The sequence below is a fragment of the Nannospalax galili genome, unplaced genomic scaffold (assembly GCF_000622305.1).
Source record: "Nannospalax galili isolate Female #2095 unplaced genomic scaffold, S.galili_v1.0 scaffold375, whole genome shotgun sequence".
NCBI classification, from domain to species: Eukaryota; Metazoa; Chordata; class Mammalia; order Rodentia; family Spalacidae; genus Nannospalax; species Nannospalax galili.
In genome coordinates, this window is record NW_008337054.1 from 1,052,709 (window position 1) to 1,075,868 (window position 23,160).

Sequence of the window (23,160 nt, forward strand, 5' to 3'; positions counted from 1 at the left end):
ATATCTCACATTTTTGTCAGGCATTTATCAGTCAATGGACATCTAGACTGATTCCATTTCCTTACTATTGTCAGTAGTGTAGCAATACATATGGATGTTCAAGTGTCTCTGTGGTAGGATATGGAGGTCTATGGGTATTGTGCTAGTTTGCTTTCTGTAGCTGAGATAAGCACCATGACTAAAAGTAACTTAGGGGAAGAAAGGGTTTTTTTCAGCTCACAGTTCTAGGTCACAGTCTATCACTGAGGGCAGTCAGGTCTGAAGGTCAAGCAGGACCCATGGATGGATGCTGCTCACTGGCTTGCTCGCTTACTTGTTCTCTGCTAGCTTTCTTAGCCCAGGCCCAAATACCTAGGAATGGTACAGCCCACATGGACTGGGCCCTCCTGCATCAGTCATCAGACAAGATAATTTCTCACAAACATGGCCACAGGCCAATCTTAGAGGAAATTCTTTAATTGAGGTTACCTCTTCCCAGATGACACTAAGTTGTATCAAACTAACCAGCACAGATATATACACAGAAGTGGTATAGCTGGGTCATATGGAAGTTCTGTTTTTAGTATTTTGAGAAAAAAACTGATTCCCATAGTGACTGCACCAGTTTACACTATCAGCAGCAGTGAATAAGGGTTTCCCTTTCTCTATATCCTTGCCAGCATTTGTTGTCATTTGTTTTCTTTTATTTTGTTTAAACTATTTTGTTTTTATTTTATGTGTGAGTGTATTGCCTGCATGTATGTGCATACCTGTGGTCATACAGTGCCCTTTGAGGTCAGAAGAGGGTGTCAAATGCCCTGGAACTGTAGTTATGGATGGTTGTTAGCTGCCATGTGGGTGCTTGGAATCGAACCTGGGTCCTCTGCAAAAGCAGCCAATGCTCTTAACCACTGAGCCATCTCTTCAGCCTTGTCATTTGTTTTCTTGATGATAACCATTCTGACTGGTGTAAGATGGAATCTCAAAGTAGTTTTTTAATTTTGCATTTCCCTGATGGCTAAGGACGCTGAATACTTTTTAAAAATATTTTTTAGCCATGTATTTTTTTTTGAGAGCTTCCTGTTCAGTTCACTGGCCAGTTGTCACTGTTGGTTTTTTGGCATTTAATTTTTGCAACTCTTTATTATTCTCAATATTAACCCCTTGCATGAGGTATAGCTGGCAAAATTTTTCTCCCATTTGTAGCCTGTCCACTCTGTGAATAGCGTCCTTTGTGGTAGGAAAGGTTTTTAAGTTCGTGTTCTACTGTGGTCTGATAAGGTGCAGGGAATTATTTAAGATTCTTTGTATTTATTAAGGCTTGCTTTGTGACCTATAATGTGGTCAGTTTCAGAGACTGCACCACTGAAAAGAATGTGCAGTTGGGTGGAATGCCCTGGAGATACCTGTTAGTTCTGATGATCTGTGGTGCAGTTTAACTCTGTAATTTTGCTGAGTTTTAGTTTGGAAGATCTATCTGGATATGCAAGAGGGGTATTGAAGCCTTTTCCATTATTATTGTATCAGGACCAATGTGACCTTTTATGGCTTTTAGCATTTGTTTTATGAACTTGGCAGCCCCCAAGTAAGCATAAATGTTTACAGTAGTTGTATCTTTTTATTCCCTTTGGCCCTTTATCTTTGACTAATGTTGGTTTGGAGTCTGTTACCAGATACAACATTCACTATACCAGTTTGTCTCTGGCCTCTGTTTGCTTCTTAGGTTGATTTCCAACCTCTGAGTCTCAGTTTGTAGATGCCCTTACTGGTCATGTCAATTTTTTGGAGTCAACAATAGTTGGAACTTTTAAAATCCAGACAGTTTGCATCATTTAACTGGTAAATTGAGGCCATTTGCATACAAGGTTGTTATTAGGGGGACAGTGCTATTACCATGATTTTGTGGTTTGTTGTTCTGGCTGGTTGGTAGAGCTTTTCTTCCTGTCCTGGTGGTATTAGAGGTTTGCTGTGTTGGACATGATTCATTCTTCTCTTGTTGTCTTCCTTCATCTGTTCTTCTAATGAAACATATTCTTCCCCATGTTCTTATGGGTGAAACTTTCTCTTTCCTCTGCATATAATATTCCTTTAGGAATTTTCTGCAGGGCTGGTTTGATTGTCATGAATTGCCTTAACTTGGTTTGTCTTGAAATAATCTTATTAATTTTAATAGATAAGTTTGCTGGATATAAATAGCAGTCTTGGGTGACAGCTGTTTACTTTGGGGCTTGAAGTATATCTTTCCATGCTTTCCTGGTTTTTATGTTTGGTGGACAACAAAGCTGACATTAATCTTGATATTTCTGATCAGTGTGTGAGTTGGTATTTTTCCCATACAGCTTTTAGTATTGCTTCTTTGCTTTGTGTGCTTGACATCTTGTCTATGCCATGCCATGGAGAAGCTTTTCTCTGGCCATGACTTTTGGGGTTCTGTATACCTCTTGTATTTGAATGTCTGTTTCTCTGGGTTTGAGCGATTCTCCACTATAATTTTACTAACTCAATTGTCCAAGCCTTTATCCCATGTCCTTCTTTTCCATGGATTCTTAGGTTTAGTCTCCTGAGTGTATCCCAGAACTCTTGAAAGTTTTAGTCATGTTCATTATTTTTTTTAAAATTTCTTCTCCCTCTCTTGCGTTATCTCTCTCTCTCTCTCTCTCTCTCTCTCTCTCTCTCTCTCTCTCTCTCTCTCTCTCTCTCTCTCTCTCTCTCTGGCTCTCGCTCTTTCTTGCTTTCTTTCCACGTGCTTGCACAAATAAGTAAATAAATAAATGATGTGATACACTTGTGGCAGTCAGAGAACAACTTGTGGGAGTCACTTCTTTCCTTTATGAGGTTCCCAGGGATTGAATTAGGTTGTCAAGCTTGTCATCATGTGCCTCTAGCCAGTGGAGCTATCTCACAGGCCCCATCTTTCTTTAAATATTTCTGTCTGTTTTATTGTCTCAGCTTTGTCCTCTGCATGATCTCGTCTGTTGATGATGCTTTCTGCTGTGATTTACTTGATTGATCGATTGATTTTTTTTTTTTTCATTTTCAAACTTCTTTTTGGTCTTTTTTCCATGTCTCAGTTCCTTTGCTGAATTTTTCCTCCATGCTTACAATTTTTCTTCTATGTTTCTGATTACTTCACCCACACTGGCAGTTTTCTTGTCCTGAATGATTTCTTTGTGTTTATTTGAGTCTTCTTTCAAGTTATTGACTTGTTTTAAAAGTAGAACTTTGAAATCTTTTTCTGGCAGTTTAGCTCTCTCATATCTTTATCTTGGTGTTGGGCCACTGTCAGCTTGTAGGGTTCGGTCCTGTGTTGGAAAGTTGGCTCCTGTCTTTTGTTCCTTTGTTGTGTTTTGCAAATGTGTTCAGATGCATGCAGGTTCCCCGCCCCACACACACTGTTCTTCCTGGTGGGCTGTCTTTACTTGGACTTCTGTCAGGGAGTAAAACTGTACTGACAGCAGTCCCAGTGTCAGCTGCAGGAGGAGATACTGGACTCATGTCTTTTGTAAGGTTTAGAGTCAGGGGCACTAGGGTACTACTGGTTGGGGAAGATTTTGTTTGTAGTTTTTTAAGGGAGCACTTAAGAGTGTCAGTATTTAAATAATAAACTGAGGGAATGAGAGAGGAGGAAAGCGAATAATGTAAGAATGTGAAGGAAAGTACATATGTTAGAGGTATAAAAAACAGTATTGTATATTAGGTTTAGAAGAATGAAAGACAGACAAAGCCTTTTCTAGTTATAACCTAACAACTAAACACAGCTCAAAAACATTTATAATAAAACCTTAGATATGTATAAAGAAAAAATAAAACATAAAAACAGAAAACTAAAGATTAGAATAATACATGTATGAACTCATAGCAGCTGTGGTTGCCAACACAAGACCTGCACAAGGATGGAGAGAGAAGGGGCTTACAAGGCTCCACCCCTACTAAGGAGCCATTGGCAGTTGATGGCCACTGGGGGAAGGAGAATTTATTTTCTTTAGCAATGTGGCCTGTGATAGGATTCCCATGCTTGGGTGAATGGTGCCCTACACCTGTGTGAATACAGGCAGCACTAATTGGACTCAGTGGGTTATAAGAAGGAGGAGGAGGCATGAAGTTAAGAAGGGGGTGGGGGTGGACTGGGAGGAGTTGGAAGGGGTGTGTATATGAGCTAAATATACTTGTTATTCAAGTATAAAATTATCCGAGTAATTTTTTTATTGAGCTTTTTAAATTTCATACATTTCCCACTCAAATGCAGACCCCCTCCCCCATCCATGCCTCCCCCTATTCCCCCACCAAACCCTATGCACTCTGCCATACATGCTGAGTTCTAATCATTCAGGTGTTTGTACCCAAATGTCCTTCAGTGTAAATGTGTCCACTGGAGTCTAGTCCACCCATCCAGTGGTCGTATGTAAGTCATACTTTCCCTCACCCAGCAGCAGTCATTCTCAAATAGTTCTCCATCTAGTGCTGGCCCACCACCTATTTCTCACCTCCTTTGGGCCAATTTTTTTTTAAGGAAATATCAATATAATGACCAATAAAATGAAACAGAAGGTATTGTTTTTTAGTCACTGCTTTCCCTGGCTGGAGGAGGGTCACACTCTTATGTTTACCTTAGCTCTGTCCAGTCGGGATGTGATGTGCTATGGCCAAGGTACAGGCTGTTGAGACTCTCTCAGCTTCAGGCTCCCTTCCTGCATTTCTGCTCTCTCCAGTCTGTGCTGCTTTGGGTCTGGTTTCCCCATCAGGTATTAGACCACATTCCCCCAGGTTCTTCCCACAGTTCCCATCCCTTGCTTCTCTGGGCAATTTGGGAGATGTGGGGTGAGCATAGCTATTCTCTCAACTTAAGACTCCTGTGCTTTTTACTGGTGTAGTGTCTGTGGCTCATGTCCATGGTCCTCTCCAGGGATGTGGAGATGCCAGTTTGGTTTCGAACAGTGCTAATTGCTTCCCAGTACATAACATTCTTGCCAAGCATATCACTTATCTGATATTTTTAATAAATACTAACATTGTGATAGATATTTTTTAGAGAAAAAAAAGCCACACCCACCTTAATTGTCCTTGGACCAAATTTCATGTACCTAGAAAATTACTTACCAGCAAAAAATAGATGCTGCTGAGATGACTCAGTGAATGAAAGTGCTTGCCCCCAAGCTTCACTGACCTGAGTTCAATCCCCCAGGATCCACATGGTGGAAGGAGAGAACTGATTCCTACAAGTTGTCCTCTGACCTGCACATACATGCTGTGGCATGAAGTGCATATGTGCCCCCCATACACAAATAAATTATTTTTGATGTAATAATAGTTTTTAAAAGTAACCACAGCTTTCTGACTTGGAATAGATCCTCGTAGAGTTGATAAAAAGCAGCTGAGTGATGAAAAATTTTAAATGTGGGGATCTTTTTCCCCATCTAAATTTGGGTTTTGTTGTTTATTCATGCTAAGAGACATTCTCATTACCTGAACTGAGACAATAGAAAAAAACCTAAGGGTTGGAAAGGCCGGGACGATCCAAGTAGCATCTTTAGAAATGACAAATCGTGAAAATTCTGATCTTCTAAAAATTAGGCAAACACTTAACTAGTAAATGCAGAAATTTTTAGACAATAGCATATATTTTACATGGAGAATTTTATGCAAAGATTCCTTTTTAAAAGTTTGGTGGGGGGGAGTTTGAAGGGCTGGAAAGATGATTTGATGAGTGGGTAAGTAAACGCTTAAGCACCTGTCTTTCAAGCATGAGGACCCTGTAATCCCAGCACCTGGGAGGCAGAGGCTTGATGTTACACACTCATGTGGCTCTGTCTGGAAGAGAGTTCTCTGGTAGTTCTCTACCCTCTAGGACGATCCCAGTGGTAGTCTGAGTAACTAGACTAGCCCATCGGTGAGCTCTGGTTTCAACTGAGACACCCTGCCTCAAAAGTGGTAGTAGTAGTAGTAGTAGTAATAATGTAGAACAATTGAAGCAGACAACAGAGGTCAGCTTCAGGACTCATACACACAAATACATACATCCACATGCTCCAAACACACATATGAACACACATATACATATGAAAAAGTTTGAAAGTGAAAACAGATGAACCAGTTGCCAGGACCAAAAATGCAAAACAAAACAAAAATAAAGAAGAAAATTCCCACTTCTAATCAGTAGTGCCAATTGAGACTTTAAATAGTGATGGTCATCAGGAGATTGTTTGTGTTTATCTCAACTGAAAAGCATTGTATCTCCATCTCACAGAACTCTGTCCCCTTCTCCATCTTTTCCTATGAGAAATTTGGGGGTTCTCCCACTTCATTTGTTTGTTTGTTTATAGACCAGGTCTCTTAGAGCACAGGCTGGCCTCAATTCGCAGTGAAGCTGAGGGTGACCCTGAACTCCCCCTGATACCCCCTCCCTACTGCCTCCATCTCCCAAATGCTGGGATTAAGATGCTCAAGCCCATCCTTTTAGACTTCTCTCTAGACTGCCCTTGGTCGGCACATGGCACTTGAGGTTCATGGGTTTATTTTCCCCTTCATCTTCAGCCTATGTTTTTTAATTAAACATTTCTGTTTTAGATTATGTTTCATTGAACATAACATGACTTACTAGAGTCAACATATCTCCTAAAGTTTATAGTAGGAAGAATATTCATTAACTCTTTGGCTTAACTTTTTAATAACTTCTTTTGTTTTTTAATATTTTATTATTTTTATTTTATGTGTATGAGTGCATTGCCTGCATGCATGTAAGTGCATCCGTGTCATGCAATGCCCATGGAGGTCAGAAGAGGGCATCTGATCCCTTGGAACTGGAGTTATGGATGGTTGTTAGCCACCATGTGGGTGCTGGGAATGGAACCTGAGTCCTCTGCAAGTGTAGCAAGTGCTCTTAACCTCTGAGCCATCTCTCCAGCCCTGTTTGTTGTTTTTAAATTGGACACTGAATCCAGGGCTTCATGGGCATGCTTGTATTCGTAACACTGAACTGTAACACTAGCCCCTGTAATTTTTTAAAATATTTTGTTTATTATTTTGGGGGGTGTGCACACACCATGGCACACATATGAAGGTCAGAGGACAACTTGCAGGAGTCTGTTCTCTTTTTCTACCATGTGGATTCTGGGGTCCAAACTCAGGTTGTCAGGCTTGGTGGCAAGCACTCTTACCTGCTGAGCCATCTTGCTGGCCCAAAGGTGTAACCCAGGCTGGCCTTGAACTCATGATCCTACTGCTTTCACCTCTTGAGCCTAGTCTACCAGTATGTTCCACATTATAACTGGCTAATTTCTTGATAATAATAGAATTTTAGCAATAATAAATTTTCCCTTGCACTTGCTATCTTGGATTTCCAAGTTATTGCTAAGATCAATACAGGGTACAGCTCTAGGTTCAAATACAGTCCTTTGTTTCAGTGCTGTAAAAATAGTAGGGGCAGGGCATATAGCTCAGAGGTAGAGCTCTTAACTAGCATACATAAGGCTTGGCTTCAGCCCCCAGCACTCCCCTTGCCAAAAATAAAACCAGAAAGGCTAATATTGCCTATAAAGTGCCTTCCTATCACAAACAATTGTTTAACAGACCATGTTGGTTTTCTTATGATCCATTCATGTGCCAGCATGTTTCTACCTCTAAGCAAGTATTTCTCAACCAAATTATCCCCAATGAATCAGTTGTTGGTTTTCTGCTACTGCCCATCAGTTGAAATGATTTTGAAGAACTTGACTTTATGAAGTGTTATGAAATCAGTAGATATTGTGCATGTTTTTTTTCTTCAAATCAGCTTTTCTTCTTCCTAATCAGTAATTCAAATGAAATATCTTGGATAAGTCCTTAAAGTAGTTTTAAGTACAAGTTACTAAAATAATGAAATTGCTGGTTTTCTTGGCTTTAATACTACCTCAATACATGAATGCTCACATATGCAGTGAATAATAGAGATAATTGGGCAAGGGAGTACTTTAGTACTTCATTGTCAATTTTCATGTTTGAAGTTTTATCTCCCCTCAAATTGATTTCATGAGGTTATTGGGGAGTCAGTCTTTCTTTCTTTCTTTCTTTCTTTCTTTCTTTCTTTCTTTCTTTCTTTCTTTCTTTCAGAATGTATTTCATGAGTATGACATGTATTTCATGAGTATGACACTTGTAACTCATTTATTGTGGTCACTTTTTTTGACCTCATGAATAGTTTATGACATCCCTAGTATCTAGAGATGATGAAGTATGTTCATATAAAATCTTATCCAAGCCTAAGGAGTATGTAGAGACACAGAATGGAACAGTCTGCGTGTGAGTACTGTTATGTCTCTGCATTTGTACAATGCCTTCTCCGTGACTCTTAAAATACCTTTCTCAAGGAGAACACATGATCTGCACATTGGAAAGAGTTTGAGTGCCTTCTGAGTGACTGATACAACATACCAAAGTCAAGTTCCAGCTTCTCTGGTCAGTGTGCGTGATTTTATATGCAGATTTATAAGAAAGTAAACCTGAAAGTCTTGTTTGTTCAGATGATGCCTGATAACTACAAAAATGTACCCAAGGAGTATTCTGAATACCTAGTCTGACTGCTCAAAGGTTGGATAGGTCTCTGGCCTCCATGCCTGTTGATGCCACAAAGCAAACTGAGCCGTTTTGAAGGAGAAAGAGTTATGCCAGAAGAAAATCACCAGCATTATTGTTGGTGTTCCAAGGGCAAAGCTGAACAAAAAGGAGGTGTTCATTCATCATTGATGTCACATACTCATGTGGCTCTATCTGGAAGAGAGTTCTCTGGTAGTTCTCTACCCTCTAGGAAGAGCACAGTTGACCAAAAGGAGACAGTGTATATGCAACTAGCATGCATTACTAAATGAAATTTGTAGTGACTATAATTTGAGACAAATTGTTAGGAAATCCTTAAGTAAAAGTAATTTAAACATAAAGACTTATTTGAGCTAGCTTTATATATATTGTGAACTGTGTTAAACATGGATATTTATTGATCAGCCAAATGATTTTCAAGCCACGCTTGATCAGGAAAATCATCAGACCCTGTCTCAAGATCACAAGACCTTGAACTTATTTTATTTATTTGCTTAATTATTTGCAGTGCTAGAGATCAAAACCAGGGTCTCAAGCATGCTAGGCAAGCACTGTACCACTGAGCTATACCCTTAAACCCCCCAAATCAAAAAGATTCCCAATTAGGTATCTGTTACTGTCAGAAGTGGATAGACTATTTATCAAATTCAATATGACAAATATCCTTGATAGAACTTTTGTAGGTTCTAGCTGGGAACACAGCTACTCATAAACCCTTCCTCTATCTGGGAAGGTCATCCTCTTTGTCCAGACACTCAGCTTCAGGAGGGGCACAGATGGAGCAGTGAGAGAGGAAGAGGATGTCCACGTAGCTGACCAGATACCTAGATCATCCTCACATCCTATACTCTGTGAATTATATGTATTGGTTATACAGCAGATATCTTAAAAAAAAAAAAAAAAAAGCAATCTCAGGTAGGCCCCTCATTGTATGTAGAACTGTTATAAAGGAAAAGGATATTAGACATGCATATTGTGTTGTAGCCACCTCCTCATGGTAATAATAGACGGTAAAGCCTTTTCTTGGTTGTGTATGGGTTTCTTTATTATCTCAAGCATGCAGCAAATTCATGGTCTGCTTGTAATTCTTGTCATCTTTGGTACTAAATGGGCAGGAAGCCAATGTATTGTGTCATAGAGTTTGGCCACTGCTGTTACCTTACTTTACCTGGTAGAGGTGCCTGTTGTCTCCACCAGGATCTTTTCCTTTTGCCAGTCATGTTCAAGGGAAGGTCATTGAGTCTTTAATGGCTTCTCATTTGGTCTAGAAATCAAACAAAAGCTTTGCAGCTGTGAGATGCAGCCTATTTTAAAATTAACCTATTGTAAATCTTTAATGACTGAGAAATTCTGCAATTTGCTATGATTTGTGGTTGTGCTGCATGTAGAATAGCAAAACAGTAGAAATGATACAGGTCAAAATGATAGGCATTTGGGAAGAGAAAGAAAGAAAACAACAGATATTGTGCTTGATTCAAGCCCGTTATTATGCCCACTGCCTCTGATTAATCACACATCAATTCATCTCATACCTGCGAACTCTCCCAAGTGAAATGAAGTCTTTGGAATAATTGTTTAATATAGTTTATTATGCAAGAAATAAATTGTAAGTATATTCTACCTATCCTTCCTGTGATACTTTTCCTACCTAAAGCTTAGATTGTTGGGGGGGGGGGCGGGCACAGAGTTTTGACTTGCAAAGTCCTTGGGCTTATTTTGTTTATCTACTTATTTGCAATGCTAGAGGTCAAACCCAGCATGCTAGGCAAGTTCTATCACTGAGTCACACTCTCAGTCCAACAATTTGAACAATGACAATAAAATAGTTAATTCTGTCCTTATACAAATTACTTAAGGTCTCTGACTTCAGTTTCTGAATCTAAAATCTAGAATTTCTCTGGATTTTCATACAGACTAGATTAAATATTCTAAAATCTTATATGCATATAGTATGCTTCACCACCATTTACTATATATTAAACCCTTATAAAGTTGCTTAACTTCTTTGTGCTTTTGTTTCTCTGTATGTAAAATGAGGTTAGTAAAAGTATCTATTACTTAGGGTGGTTATGAGGATTCAATAAATTAATTGTATAAAGCATTTAAAGCAGTACTCAGTACCAGCAAAACAATTAAGAGTAATAATTGTTGTTCTAGTGGACAGAGTAAATCAATAGTCAACAAGTAATTTGCAGACAATGATATACAATGTAAATGAAAAGTATAGGGTACACTAAGATCATTTCTAGAAGCTGGAACAATGTTAAGGGGCTTGTGTCATTTAGTGCTTTGAAGTAGGAAACCATTGACAGGATTTGATCAGATTTACCTGTGATTTCTTTTGAATTTTATTATTTTATTTTAAATTATTATTCTATTTTAATTATGTATATGTCTATCTATGTGGGGGTATGTGCATGTGAGTGCAAGTGCCTGCAGAAGCCAGAGGCATTGGATCCCCTTGCTGCTGGAGTTAGAGGAGATTGTAAACTGCCTTACATGGGTATGGGAATCAACTTGGGTGCTCTGGAAAAGCTCTTAACTGCTGAGAATTCCCCAGTTCCTTATCTGTGTTTTCAGTTGATATTTTTAAGAGATTTTTGTTGTTGTTTTTTAATTCACATTTAAAAATTCATAGACGATAATTTTACTCTTTGGTATACAATTCTGTGAGTTTAGCATGAAATTCATCCATGTTATTGTCCTTTATCAGTCTTTCTTATTTCTGTATAGTATTTCATTGTAAATCTTTACTACAGTTTATCTGTTAACCTGTTGAAGGGTATGTACACTGTTTATGCTATGTTAATGTTGTGTTGTGTTATGATATGCTATGATATGATAGTTTTTTTTTGAGACAGGGTCTCATAGCTCCTCAAGCTGACCATGATCTTACTATGTAGTAGAGAATGGCCTTGAACTCCTGATTCCCTTCTTCTACTTCTCATGCATAGCCATATTGGTCTTGTTTCTAATTTAAATGATTATAAATAAAACTACTTAAAACATTTGTAGATTTTTTTTATGTGATCATTAATTTTCACTTCTCTTGGGTAATACCTAAGAGTGAGATTGCTGGTTCTTGTGGTAAAGTGTTCATGGAACAAACAAACTGCCAAACTGTTTTCCAAAGTGGTTCTATCATTTCATATCCCCTGCTCCCAGTATATGAGAGATCACTTAATTTGCATCTTTGTAGTCCTTCATACTCAGTATTTTCATTAGAGCAATAATTTAGTGTCTTGGTCTCTGTAACTGTGTTAAGCCTTAAGGGCAGTAGCACTTCTCTGACCATGTTCTTTTTCAAAATTACTTTGACTGTTCTACCTCCTTTGGCTTTTCATATAAGATTATTTTAGAATCGGATTGTCAATATCTACTGATAATTCTAGTCAGGCGTGGTGGCACATGCCTGAAATCCCAGCACTTTAGGAGGCTGAAGCAGGAAGATTGTAAGTTCAAGGCCAACCTGGGCTTCATAGTGAGACCCTGTGTTTAAGGAAGATAAATACGGTTTTGTCTGTGGTTATTTGAATTTGTAGATCACTTTGTAACTAATACATTAACAGTATAGAATCTTATCCATGAGTATAGTATATTTCTTAATTCATTCAGTTCCTCTTTGGTTTTTTTTTTTTCATTGGTATTTTGGAATTGACAGTATATAGTTGCTGCAGCTTTTCAAGTTTAGCTTAGTTTTGTTTCACTGAGATGGGGTTTTACTATGAAGCCCAGGCTGTACTCAAACTCACAGCAATCCTCTTGCCTCAACCTCCCAAATGCTGGAATTATAGGTATCTACTACCATGCCTAGCTAATTTTTTTAAAGGATTTATACCTAAATATTTCTTGGTTTTAGTTTCTAGTGTTCAGATACTATGTCTACTTATATATGTGTTTAATGTCGTTGAATTCTGTAACCTTGGTAAACTTATGAAGACAAGAGGAAATAGATTTGGAAGATGTAAAGTTGAATGTGAGGCCAGGCATGGTGGCACATGGCTTTAATCCCAGCACTTGGGAGGCAGAGGCAGGTGGAGCTCTGTGAATTCAAGGCCAGATTGGTCTACATGGCGAGTTCCAGACCAACTGGGGCTACAGGGAGACTCTGTCTCAAAAAGACCAAAGAAAAGAAGGAGAAAGAAAAATTGAAAATGTTGTGGCGGGGCTGTTGCTGCCCTGCACATTATGACTCCCCATACATATCACTGCAGCTCCCTTGCTTGTTGCTGCAGCTCCTCCGGGTCTTCAGTGCAGTTTGGGAACTGTGGGCTTTTGTCTTCCATTTAACTGTTTACTTATCTTTTATACTTTTACATAAAAGCTAGCATCTTTAATAAAACAATTCAATATTTTATTATTAAAGATTATACAAGTTAGACAATGCTTAGTTCAGAAACTCTGGGAAACAGCAAAACACAGAGAAGAAAATAAAAGTTACCCTTAACTCCACTATCTGCCAGCTACCACTGCTATCATCTTGTTGATCTGTCTAGTTATTTTATATGGCAGTTGATCCTATTTAACTGAGTTTATTGAGAGGTATTAGACTGTAGTTTAGTGTGAATTTCACATACTCAAGTATAACTTGTCTTTGATAACTTCAGGAATATATAGCTGTTTGCTTTTTTTTTTTAATATTTTTGTTTTTTGCATATTGCCTGCATGTGTATAAGTGCACCTGTGTTGTACAATGTCCACAGAAGTCAGAAGAGGATGTCAGGTCCCCTGGAACTGGAGTTATGGACAGTTGTTAGCCATCATGTAAGTTCTGGGAGTAGAACCTGGGTCCTCTACAAGAGCACCTAGTGCTCTTAACTGCTGAGCCATCTCTCCAGCCCCAGCTGTTTGCTTTTTAATCGTCTGCTCTTGATGGTTTAGGGCTTGTTTGAAAGGCCTAAAGACATCACCATTACTTGGGGGAACATCTGCTGCTGTTGTGTTGCTACTCAGAGATGAGCATGACACTTGGAAGCAGGTCACCATAGAGGCCAACCAACAGTAGCAGTTAGTGGAGGGCATTGTAACAGTGATAGATAGGCATAGCATCTGTTAATAGCAGTAACTTACCAAGTGTGTGCTTCTTCCAGCAGATGTATGTATTCTAAAAGCAATCATACCATGATCCTACTATACTGAAATGGTTCTAAAGATGATCTATAAAATAAGTCAGGCTTTGTTTACATCCTTCTGATGACACGTGGAAAACTTACCATTCTTTTTCATTTCTCAGTTGTTTTTTATTTTCTCTGACTCTGTAAGTACTAAAAAATAGTTATTTTCATGTAAAAAAGTTTTTTTTAGTTCATTTTCTTTAGGTATTTCTTTAAATCCACCTTATGTCATGTTATAGAACTGAAACTTGAGTTATCCAAAAGTAGAATTATAACCTTAGAAAAGAAAAAAATGACCACCTTGGTGTAACTCCAGAAGCAGTCCACTAACGATAATGGAACTCCTCAAGTACAAACCAGTATTTGCAGTCTCTGCTCACTTCACAAGTTCTTCCCTTTCTTTTTCTTTCTGCCACCCTCCCTTCCATCTCAATAGTAATTTTAAATCTGACCAAAGCAAATGGTAGCAGTCCTTCCTTAGTACAGTCTGTACTACTGAAAAGAAACAGAACTGTCTTTGCCTCCTTTGCTCAGGTTGCCAGCATCAAATGTGGCTTTTGTGATTTGGTAGTGTGCTCTTGCTCAGATTATAAAATTTAATCAATCTAGTCATGGGTACAGATGCGAAATTCTAATTTATAAATACTTTATTCTTTTTACTCTTAAAGTCTCCTTAACTCAAACTAGAATAACAGAGTTGATTACAGAAGGCCTTAATTGGCTAAGGATGATTATTGTCATAGTTGTGGCAGTCTTAGTCTTAAAAGCCAAGAGTGGACCTAAACTTTGAGTTTGATCCTTCAGATGTCTCAGGGCACTATGCTCTGGAGCCAGGCCTCATCCATAGTTTGATATAAACAGTCTCTCCAGCATGATTTGAACTACACACTTGGAGTCATACTTGTCTTATAGGAAAATCTTGCCCTTTGATCCCTACCTAAAGTATCTCATACACAATGCCAAGCGTTCACCTCAATTCTTACTTCTCCCTCTGAGAATACAAATATGAATACTCTGCTTTCAGTGCTTTGATATGCTGATTCAAGCACACCCACATTCATTTACAGTCTTGGGTTGAGGGCATACAAGTGGTGCCCAGGTCACAAGAGCACATGGCTCATTGAGATTGTTTGCATTATAAAAGGTGACTTTTTGGTGCAAAGTTGAGTAAAAGTCATTCGTCCAGATTCTGTCCATATTGTAAGTCATTCCTACAATAGTAACAAAATTAGAATCTGGATACCAAAATTAAATTTCTCCTCTGCACACAAATCATTCTTTGGATGTTACTATTAGTGAAAACTGTCTTTAGTTGGTACACGTATGAGAAATATTATTTTTATCAGTTAAACATTTTGCCATCTGATCAAATAGTACCTTGCTGCATGTCTGTGGTGGGGGTATAATATGGTCAGCAAAGAGCAACATGGTCTTCTTAAACATGGAAAGGAATTTAATTTAGTAGTAGCAGGTGCGTGAGTTTTCTGGAAAGACCTTTGCAGATTGTTAATGCCTGGCCAAACAGCTACAGCAGATAGTTAATAATACTGCTTAATTGCTGTAGTCAGATGAAGAAACATATAATTTAAAATAATTCTGAAACCAAGAATACAAGAGTGATAAGCTGCATGATATTACCCCAGTTGCTAGCCAGTAAGAGCACAGGCTGCACTTGTTGACTAGCAAGCTCCATTCTTGTAAAATCCTAAGATATAATTTTCTTGACAGCTGTTCTCAGAGTGTACCTTTTCATGTCAGCATGATTCCTTCAGTGAGTTTACTTGTAAAGTTGTTTAAAGGAAAAAAAACAACAAAAGAAAAAACGATTTTTGTTAAAAGAAAGCAAAGATACAAACAAATGAAAAGGCATTGAACAATAATGGATTGGAAGACACTTGTCAAAACATGCACAGTACCTATAGCGGTGTACAGATTCACTTAGTTCCCATCAGAATCCTAATATCCTAATAGTATATTTTGCAGAAATAGAAAAGCTATGCTAAAATTCATACAGACTTTGAAGGGATCCCACATAGTTGAATCAGAGCAAAGGTAGAAACCTCATATTCCTGACTTCAAAGCAACAGTGACTTGGAAAGCACACTTTATTACTGACAAAGACAAAGAGGCTACAGAAACAAATCAGATAGCCTCTTTTTTCAAAGGCAGGTATGGTAGCACACGCTTGTTATCCTGTTATAACTCCTGTTATAACATATAGCTAAGACAGGAGGATCATGAACTTGAGGCCATGCTCAGCTGCATAGGAAGACCCTGTCTCAAGCAATAGCAGAAACAACTAGAGCAACAGATGGAATAGAGAACGCAGAAAGAAGTCCTTGACATATGAACAAATGCTTTTCTACAAGGGTACCAAGATTACACACTAGGGAAGGTAGTTTCCTCAATAAAAACAGCGTTGGAAAAACTGGATTTCTACTGGCAACAGACAGACGTTGGACTTTGACCTTATCCATATAAGAAGTTAACTGCCAAATGGATTAAAAATGGAAATGAGGGGCTGGAGAGATGGATCAGCGGTTAAGAACACTGGTTGTTCTTGCAGAAGACCTGGGTTCACATCCTAGCACCCACATGGCAGCTAACAACTGTCCGTAACTCCAGTCCCAGGGGATCCAACAGCCTCTTCTGACCTCTGCGGGCATTGCAGGACATGGGTGCACTTACCTACATGCAGGCAATACACACATGCACATAAAATAAAAATAATAAAATTAAAAAATAAAAAAAGGAAACGTAAGACCTTAAACTATTGACTCCCTGAAGGAATTTAAAAAACGGGAAACTTTAGGACGAGATCTTGTCTAGCAATGACACCTTAGATATGACACCAGGATCACAGCCAACAAAATGGAAAATAGACTTCATCAAAGTTAAAACTGTACCCATTAACAGTGTACAAAGGTAGCATAGAGAATAGAAGAATTGCAAATCATCTGATAAGTGTTAATACCCAGACACTACAATTCAATAATAACAAATCTTTAATTAAATTCATGGGCACTCACCAACAGGTACATGGACAAAGAAAAATGTGACATATGCACAGTGGTATAGTATTCTGTCACAAAGAAGAGCAAACTCATGTCATATGCAGGAAAAGGACAGAATGACATCATGTTAAGTGAAATAAGCCAGAGTTAGAAAGACAAGCATGACATATTTTCTCTCTTATGTGGAGTCCAGGGGAGAAAAAGACATCAAAGTAAAGAGAGGCTTTTATGATCTTGTTTTATAGTTCACAGGAAGGTCACAGGAGGGTATTTGTGGGGGAGGGGGTTATGGTCAGATTTGTCATGTACACATAAAAACATTTTTTAAGAAACATAAGTAAAGGGGCTGTAGAGATGGCTTAGCATTTAAGAGCACTGACTGTTCTTGCAGAGGATGTCGGTTCGGTTCTCAGCACCCACATGGTGGCTAACAACCCTCCGTAACTCCAGTTCTAGAGGATCCCTCTTCTGTCCTTCACAGGCACTGAGGACACATGTGCACTTACACTTTTGTGGACATTACACTCATTCATATAAAAATAATTTTAAAAAGAAAGAAAAAGTTATGCTTTTCTGAGTAACTCAGAAAAGTGGGCAGGCTCAGCAAGAGCCTGCATGTGTGTCAGTGAACCAATGTCAGGCAGTGCCCACGGAGGACAGAAGAGGGTGTCGGATCCCCTGAAATTGGAGTTATGCACAGTTGTTAGCCACCATGTGAGTGCTGGGAACTGAACCTGGGTCCTCTACAAGAACCGCCAGTACTCTTAAATGGTGAGCCATCTCTCCAGTCAACAAAATATTTTTAAAACATAAGCAAAGTAGCTGGATGTGTTAGATAAAAGCTTGTGATCCCAGCGCTCAGAAAGCTAAGATAGGAGGATCACAAATTTGAGGCCAGGTTGGACATCAGAAGTTCAAGACCAGCCTGAGGCTTCCACCCCTCCCCCCAAAAGAGCAAAGGATTTATATAGACATTTTCCAAAGGAGGTATACAACCCATAAACATATAGAGCAATGCTCAGCATTACCAATCATTAGAACATGCACCTCAGAACCACATTTATCTGGCACCCATCAGGATGGTCAGCATCAAAAGAAAAGGATAAATGTTGGTGAGGATGCACTGTTAGTGAGAATGTAATATGTGCAACCATTTTGAGTAATGGTATAGAAGTTCTTTGGAAAATTTAAAATAGAAGTATATGATCCGGCATTTCCACTTCTGAGTTATTACATGATCCAGCATTCTCACTTCTGAGTTATTACATGATCCAGCATTCTCACTTCTTCTTCCAAAAGAACTTAAAACAAGACCTCAAAATGATATTATTGTGCCCTCACTTTTATCACAGCATTATTCATAGTAACCAAGAGGTAATAAAAAACCCAAATCTTCACCAGCAGATGAATAACTAAAGAAACTATGGTTATGCATATGGTGGAATATTATGCAACCTGAAAAGGAACTCTGTCATGTGCTACAGCATGAATAAACCTCAAGGATGTTATGCTAAGCAAAATTAACTAGTCACAAAATGATAAATATCAGGTGATTCTACCCACTTAAAATGTGTAAAGTAGTAAAAATCATAAGCAGAAAATAGAAAGTTCTAGGTACTTTATGTGTGCAAAATTATAGGATTACAAGGTAGACAAATTTTGTACTCTGTTGCATAACTATATGAATGTGCTTAACACTACTAAGCTGTGCACTTATGGTTAAGATGGGAATTTTGTGTTTTGTGGGGTTTTGAGGCTTTTTCTTGGTTTTTTTGTTTTGTTTTGTTTGGTTTGGTCTTTTTGGTCTTTTTGATAGGGTCTCCCTATAGCCCCACTGAAACTCACTATGTAGACCAGGCTGGCCTTGAACTCACGAAGATGTTACAGAGATCTGCCTGCCTTTGCCTCCCGAGTGCTGGTACTAAAAGGTGTGCATTGCCATGCCCAGTGGGAAATCGTTTTTTTAATTTTATATTTATCAGTAGCTTTCTCTGGGCCAGGCACTGTCTTTCCATACCCGGTATAGTAGGAAATCCTTTGATGATTTAGGGATAAGAAGATAGAGATGTTGAAAGGCTTGAAACCTGTTTCTGTTAGACCTTCTCCATGGCATAACCCAGAGTGGTCACTTCATTGAATGAGTTACTCGGTACCTGCATGATGACCGATGGACGCAGAAGAAGGTGGACTCCTGCTACGGCAGGAAAGTTGAGATTAGAATTTGGAGCATCCGAGAATACACTGGCAAGCTTGGGGAGGTGTAGTTCCAGAACCACGGAATGTATTAGACCTGTTAGATTTGTTGAAAATGCAAATAGTCCAATCAAATGTAATACTCATTGAGGGAAAAGGAATACAATTTGAAAGTTTGTATGAAGATATGGTCCTGCCTAATCTGTGAATTGAAATCATATTTAAAAAATTTATATGCCTTCATATTCCTAGGTGGTAGTGAATGTGTGGGTAGAAAAATGAGAGCATTTCAAATAATGCTAATGAAGTTAAATGATTGCAATCTACCATATTGTGAGAAAGAGTTGTTAGCTCAGAAGGATGAGGACAGAATTAAAATATTACCATGACTGGCATTTGATTGGAAAATGCAGAGATAAGCTTAGGCTCCTTTTTATGAAAGCGATCCTCCCAGCCTGATGGAATATTTTTTTAAAGGTTCTATAGTTACCATGGATACTTGGTGGCTTTGACAGAGTAAGTTGTAATCCATATTCAATCATCTGAAGTAAAGAAGCCAAGAAACAGACCAGCTAAAGTCACAGTAGCTTCCTCTAAATTCACACTTGCTTACTGGGGATATGGGAAGGGTAAGTAGCCTAAAGACTAGATTTGGGTTCATTATCACTGCTGCTAAATATTTAGGAAGCACATTGCCTGAATTTGATCCTAGTGTTTTACTTTTAATGTGCAGCCTTTTTCTTTTATCCATAATAAAGAGATTTTTTTTTATGTTTTAGCATAGGAATTTAGATGGTGAGACTTTTCTGAAAGTTGATGAACCCTAAACAGAATACTCAGTTTCTGATGCCAGAGAAATACAGACAGTATTGAAAACATTGTCGCCATGGTAACATATTTGCATTTGGCCCAGAAGTGGCTGCTTTCTGCTTAGCTTCTTTTAATTGCTGTATATTGACAGCCATTTTCACAACTATGAAGTGTCAGATACATGAGCGTGTGTACAGAAAGTACGCACCATGTCTTCAGGCTTGATTAGACGCTTCAGATGACAAAGAGCTCTGCATGAAGAGTTACTGAGGTGTTTTTGGCATTTCCTAGTGTGTCTGTCACATAGTGGAAGCAAAAAGCCTTTCAGATGATTTAAATATTTTCTTCAATTCTCTTTTAAAACAGGTGACAAAGGAGCTAAAACAGTATGACAACAAAATTATAGAATGCAAATTTGAGAATAACAGCTGGGTCTTCATGAGACAGAGAATAGACAAAAGTTTCCCGAATGCCTATAACACGGCTATGGGTGAGTATGAACAGTGGCCATTACATTAAATTATATAAAGTTATGGTATTAGAATCCATGTGTGCTGTTGGTGCTATCTTGCTTGATGGAGGCAGACATTCAGACCTCCTTGTTTGACAGAAATCACACCCTGTTAGGCCTGTTCCTTGTTAGTTTAGTCTTAGTCTGTTGAAGATCCTCCTCTCCAATCTGGAGAGCTGGCACAGTGTTCTGAGAGGGAAGTTGAAAGGGCAGAACAGTGGGCTGCTTGTAAGTTGAACTTATTGAACATTAGCAACAACAAAAGCCATGGTAATTTCTGATCTATTCAAAACTATTAAAACCATTGTTTGCCAGATGGTAAGAAACAGAATTAGCAAGGGAAAATGTAATTTCCAGCTCCTAAAATAACTTTAACTACAATGGAGAAAAAGTAAATGAAAACCAGTTTTAAAGTAAAAACTGCTCTGCAGGTCCTTCAGTGTTCTTTGGGTATAATCCGCTGCTTTGGAGACTCAGAACAGTTCATTGTTTTCATGAGGAATAACACAAATTAGTTTAAATTTATAAGGTCACTACTAGTAAAGGCGTAAAAAGGTAGATAAAAGGTAGAAAACAAAATTAAAAGTTAATTGTGAGCTTTTAGAGCGTTCAGTCAACGAAGAAGAGGAAGAGGAGGAAGAAGAGGAACTGCTTAAGAGAGTAGAGAGAGATGGCCAGTTTAGGATTTTTAGTGTAAAAGTTACTGTTTCACATTCAGGGGCTTTTGTTGGACTGAAGAACTGTGGTCTACTTTTTTTGTGCAGACGTTTGAGTTTACTGTGGACTGCATTAAAATCTCATGAAAACTGTTTTGGAGAAATAGAAAACCATAGTGAAGACACGCTTGAAGCCCAAATAGTTAACATTTTGGTTTAAAATACTTCAGTAAAGAATAGGCAGTGGAAGAATACCTAACTTTGGTGGTAGGACACGGGTATTAGCTTAACCAGAAGACTTGCCTATCAGTGAAATGGTGGGGTTTTGCAGAAATGCATGGATACCATTCTTACCCTGTGGTGAGTCACCTGCCTTAATTAACTCTCACCTGAGATGCTGTCCCCTTTTGTCTACAGCTGTGTGTAACAGTATCTCAAACCCTGTCACCAAGGAGATGCTGTTTGAGTTCATCGACAGATGTGCCACAGCTGCCCAAGGACAGAAACGAAAGCGTTCTCTGGACCCTGACACAGAGCTCATGCCACCTCCACCACCCAAGAGGCCATACCTGTCAACCTAGGCCTGCCCTGACCTCAGGTTCAAGAGGAAAGCTGAGTGAGGAGAATGCTGTTGCCCCATTTTTGCAGCCAGAGAAATTTAAAAACAATCGTGGCTTCCTGCTGGTACATGTTGGAAATTTTTTTAAGGGAAGATATTGTAGCCAGCCTGTACATATTTGATGCATTGGGTTTCTCGGTACTACAGTACATCATGGACTTAAGTATCTTATTTATATCTGACAAACTCAGCCTTACTTTATGGAATCTGAAGATTGAAATATTCAAAAGTTTAAATGCGATCAAAGTCAATGAAAAAGAGGCCTTGTTTATAAATGGATGGATACCTTTACATTTGATAGCAATCTAGAACAGTGAGCACAGAAAACATGAGATTTTTTTAGAAGTTGGATTTTAAGTTTTCCTTTTAAAACTTTAGGCAGTGGCATTAGAAATTCTTGCTGTTACTTATCATGGATTTCCTACATTTTTGAAATTTCTATATCCCCCAAAATGACAAGGTCAAGTATTGTGCTATATTAAACAGTTTGGTTTGGCACCATCTTAAGAAGTTTTTTTGGAAATGTAAAATAGTAACGCTCCAATTTTTTGTGAATTGCATCCTTTCTTTAGAAAGTATTTTGAGTGTTTTACCTATTTCTGTTGTTTGAATTACAGTGTCAGATGTCCAGCATTCCCATCTTGGCAGTGGTTTTGAGTTATTTCATGGCACTTAGATAACAGAGCACCCAGTCCTTTATGTGCTGCTGTCCTGGGACACTGATTCTTTCAAATGCCAGGGCTCCTGCTTTTACCTCAGTGGTATCAGCACACACAATTCACTGTGATCTCTGGGATGATAGCAAACACAAATGGTGTGTACCAGCTCCCTCTAACAAAGCATCAGCGGCAATGGCAGATACTCCTTTGGTTAGAAGGTCATATCAGTAGAACAAGATACTGCTTCTGGGAAGTGCTGCCCTACCACTGAATAGATGCAGAGGCATTGCAGGGACTGCATGGAGGAAATGAGGGTGCTGCTCTCAGAACCGCAGCTGCGCCTATGCTTGAGAGATGTCCAGTGATGTGTCTAGATTTCAGTAAGACAGTAGTTTCAAAGGGCAGCTAATGGTCCCCTGCCATTGTTGAGAAACTCTTCTGATTGGCTTATGAAAGGAGTCAGAATTACCTCTTAGCAGCTTAATGTATTTATGTATATGCATTTAAAACAAATTTTCAGGATCTGGATTTGCCATCAGACATGAAAACTCAAATTGCATTACCTAGAAGACTGAGTGAGTATCTGACAGAATTTCTATATGACATAGACCAAATATATTTATATGCACCTGAGTTTTAATGTTCTTAAAGTTTTCTCCTGTAGTGCTTTTCTATATGAAATACTGGGGCTGTGCTTGGGCTTTTCCCTCTGTGTTCCTGAGTCATGTAATGTATAGCAAATTTATTCAGAATGCCATTTTAATGTTTTCTCCTAGAGTGCTTTTGTACATTTGGACACTGAAGGGATTTAGATACTTGACTGCCACAATGACTGTTGAGAAAAGAAATTGTCAGGGTGCCTGGTGCCTTTTTAAAAACAGTGGATCTAGCACTGGGTATGGTGGCACACACCTTTAGTCTCAGCACTCGGGAAGCAGAGGCAAGCGGATCTCTTGTGAGTTCAAGGCCAGCCTGGTCTACAGAGCAAGTTCAAGGCCAGCTGGGGCTACAGGGAGACCCTGTCTCAAAAAGACCAA

The 23,160-nt window shown here is 38.7% G+C and overlaps 1 protein-coding gene across 1 annotated transcript in view; it reads left to right on the top strand.

Annotated features, from left to right (window-relative positions):
* Rngtt (RNA guanylyltransferase and 5'-phosphatase) overlaps positions 1-21,473 on the top strand; it is a 281,017-nt gene extending 259,544 nt beyond the window's left edge. The window contains 2 exon segments of the mRNA XM_008831840.3: positions 20,045-20,168; positions 21,263-21,473. Coding sequence (XP_008830062.1) covers positions 20,045-20,168; positions 21,263-21,426 — 288 coding nt within the window. The 3' untranslated portion in view covers positions 21,427-21,473.
* Positions 21,474-23,160: the final 1,687 nt, after the last annotated feature.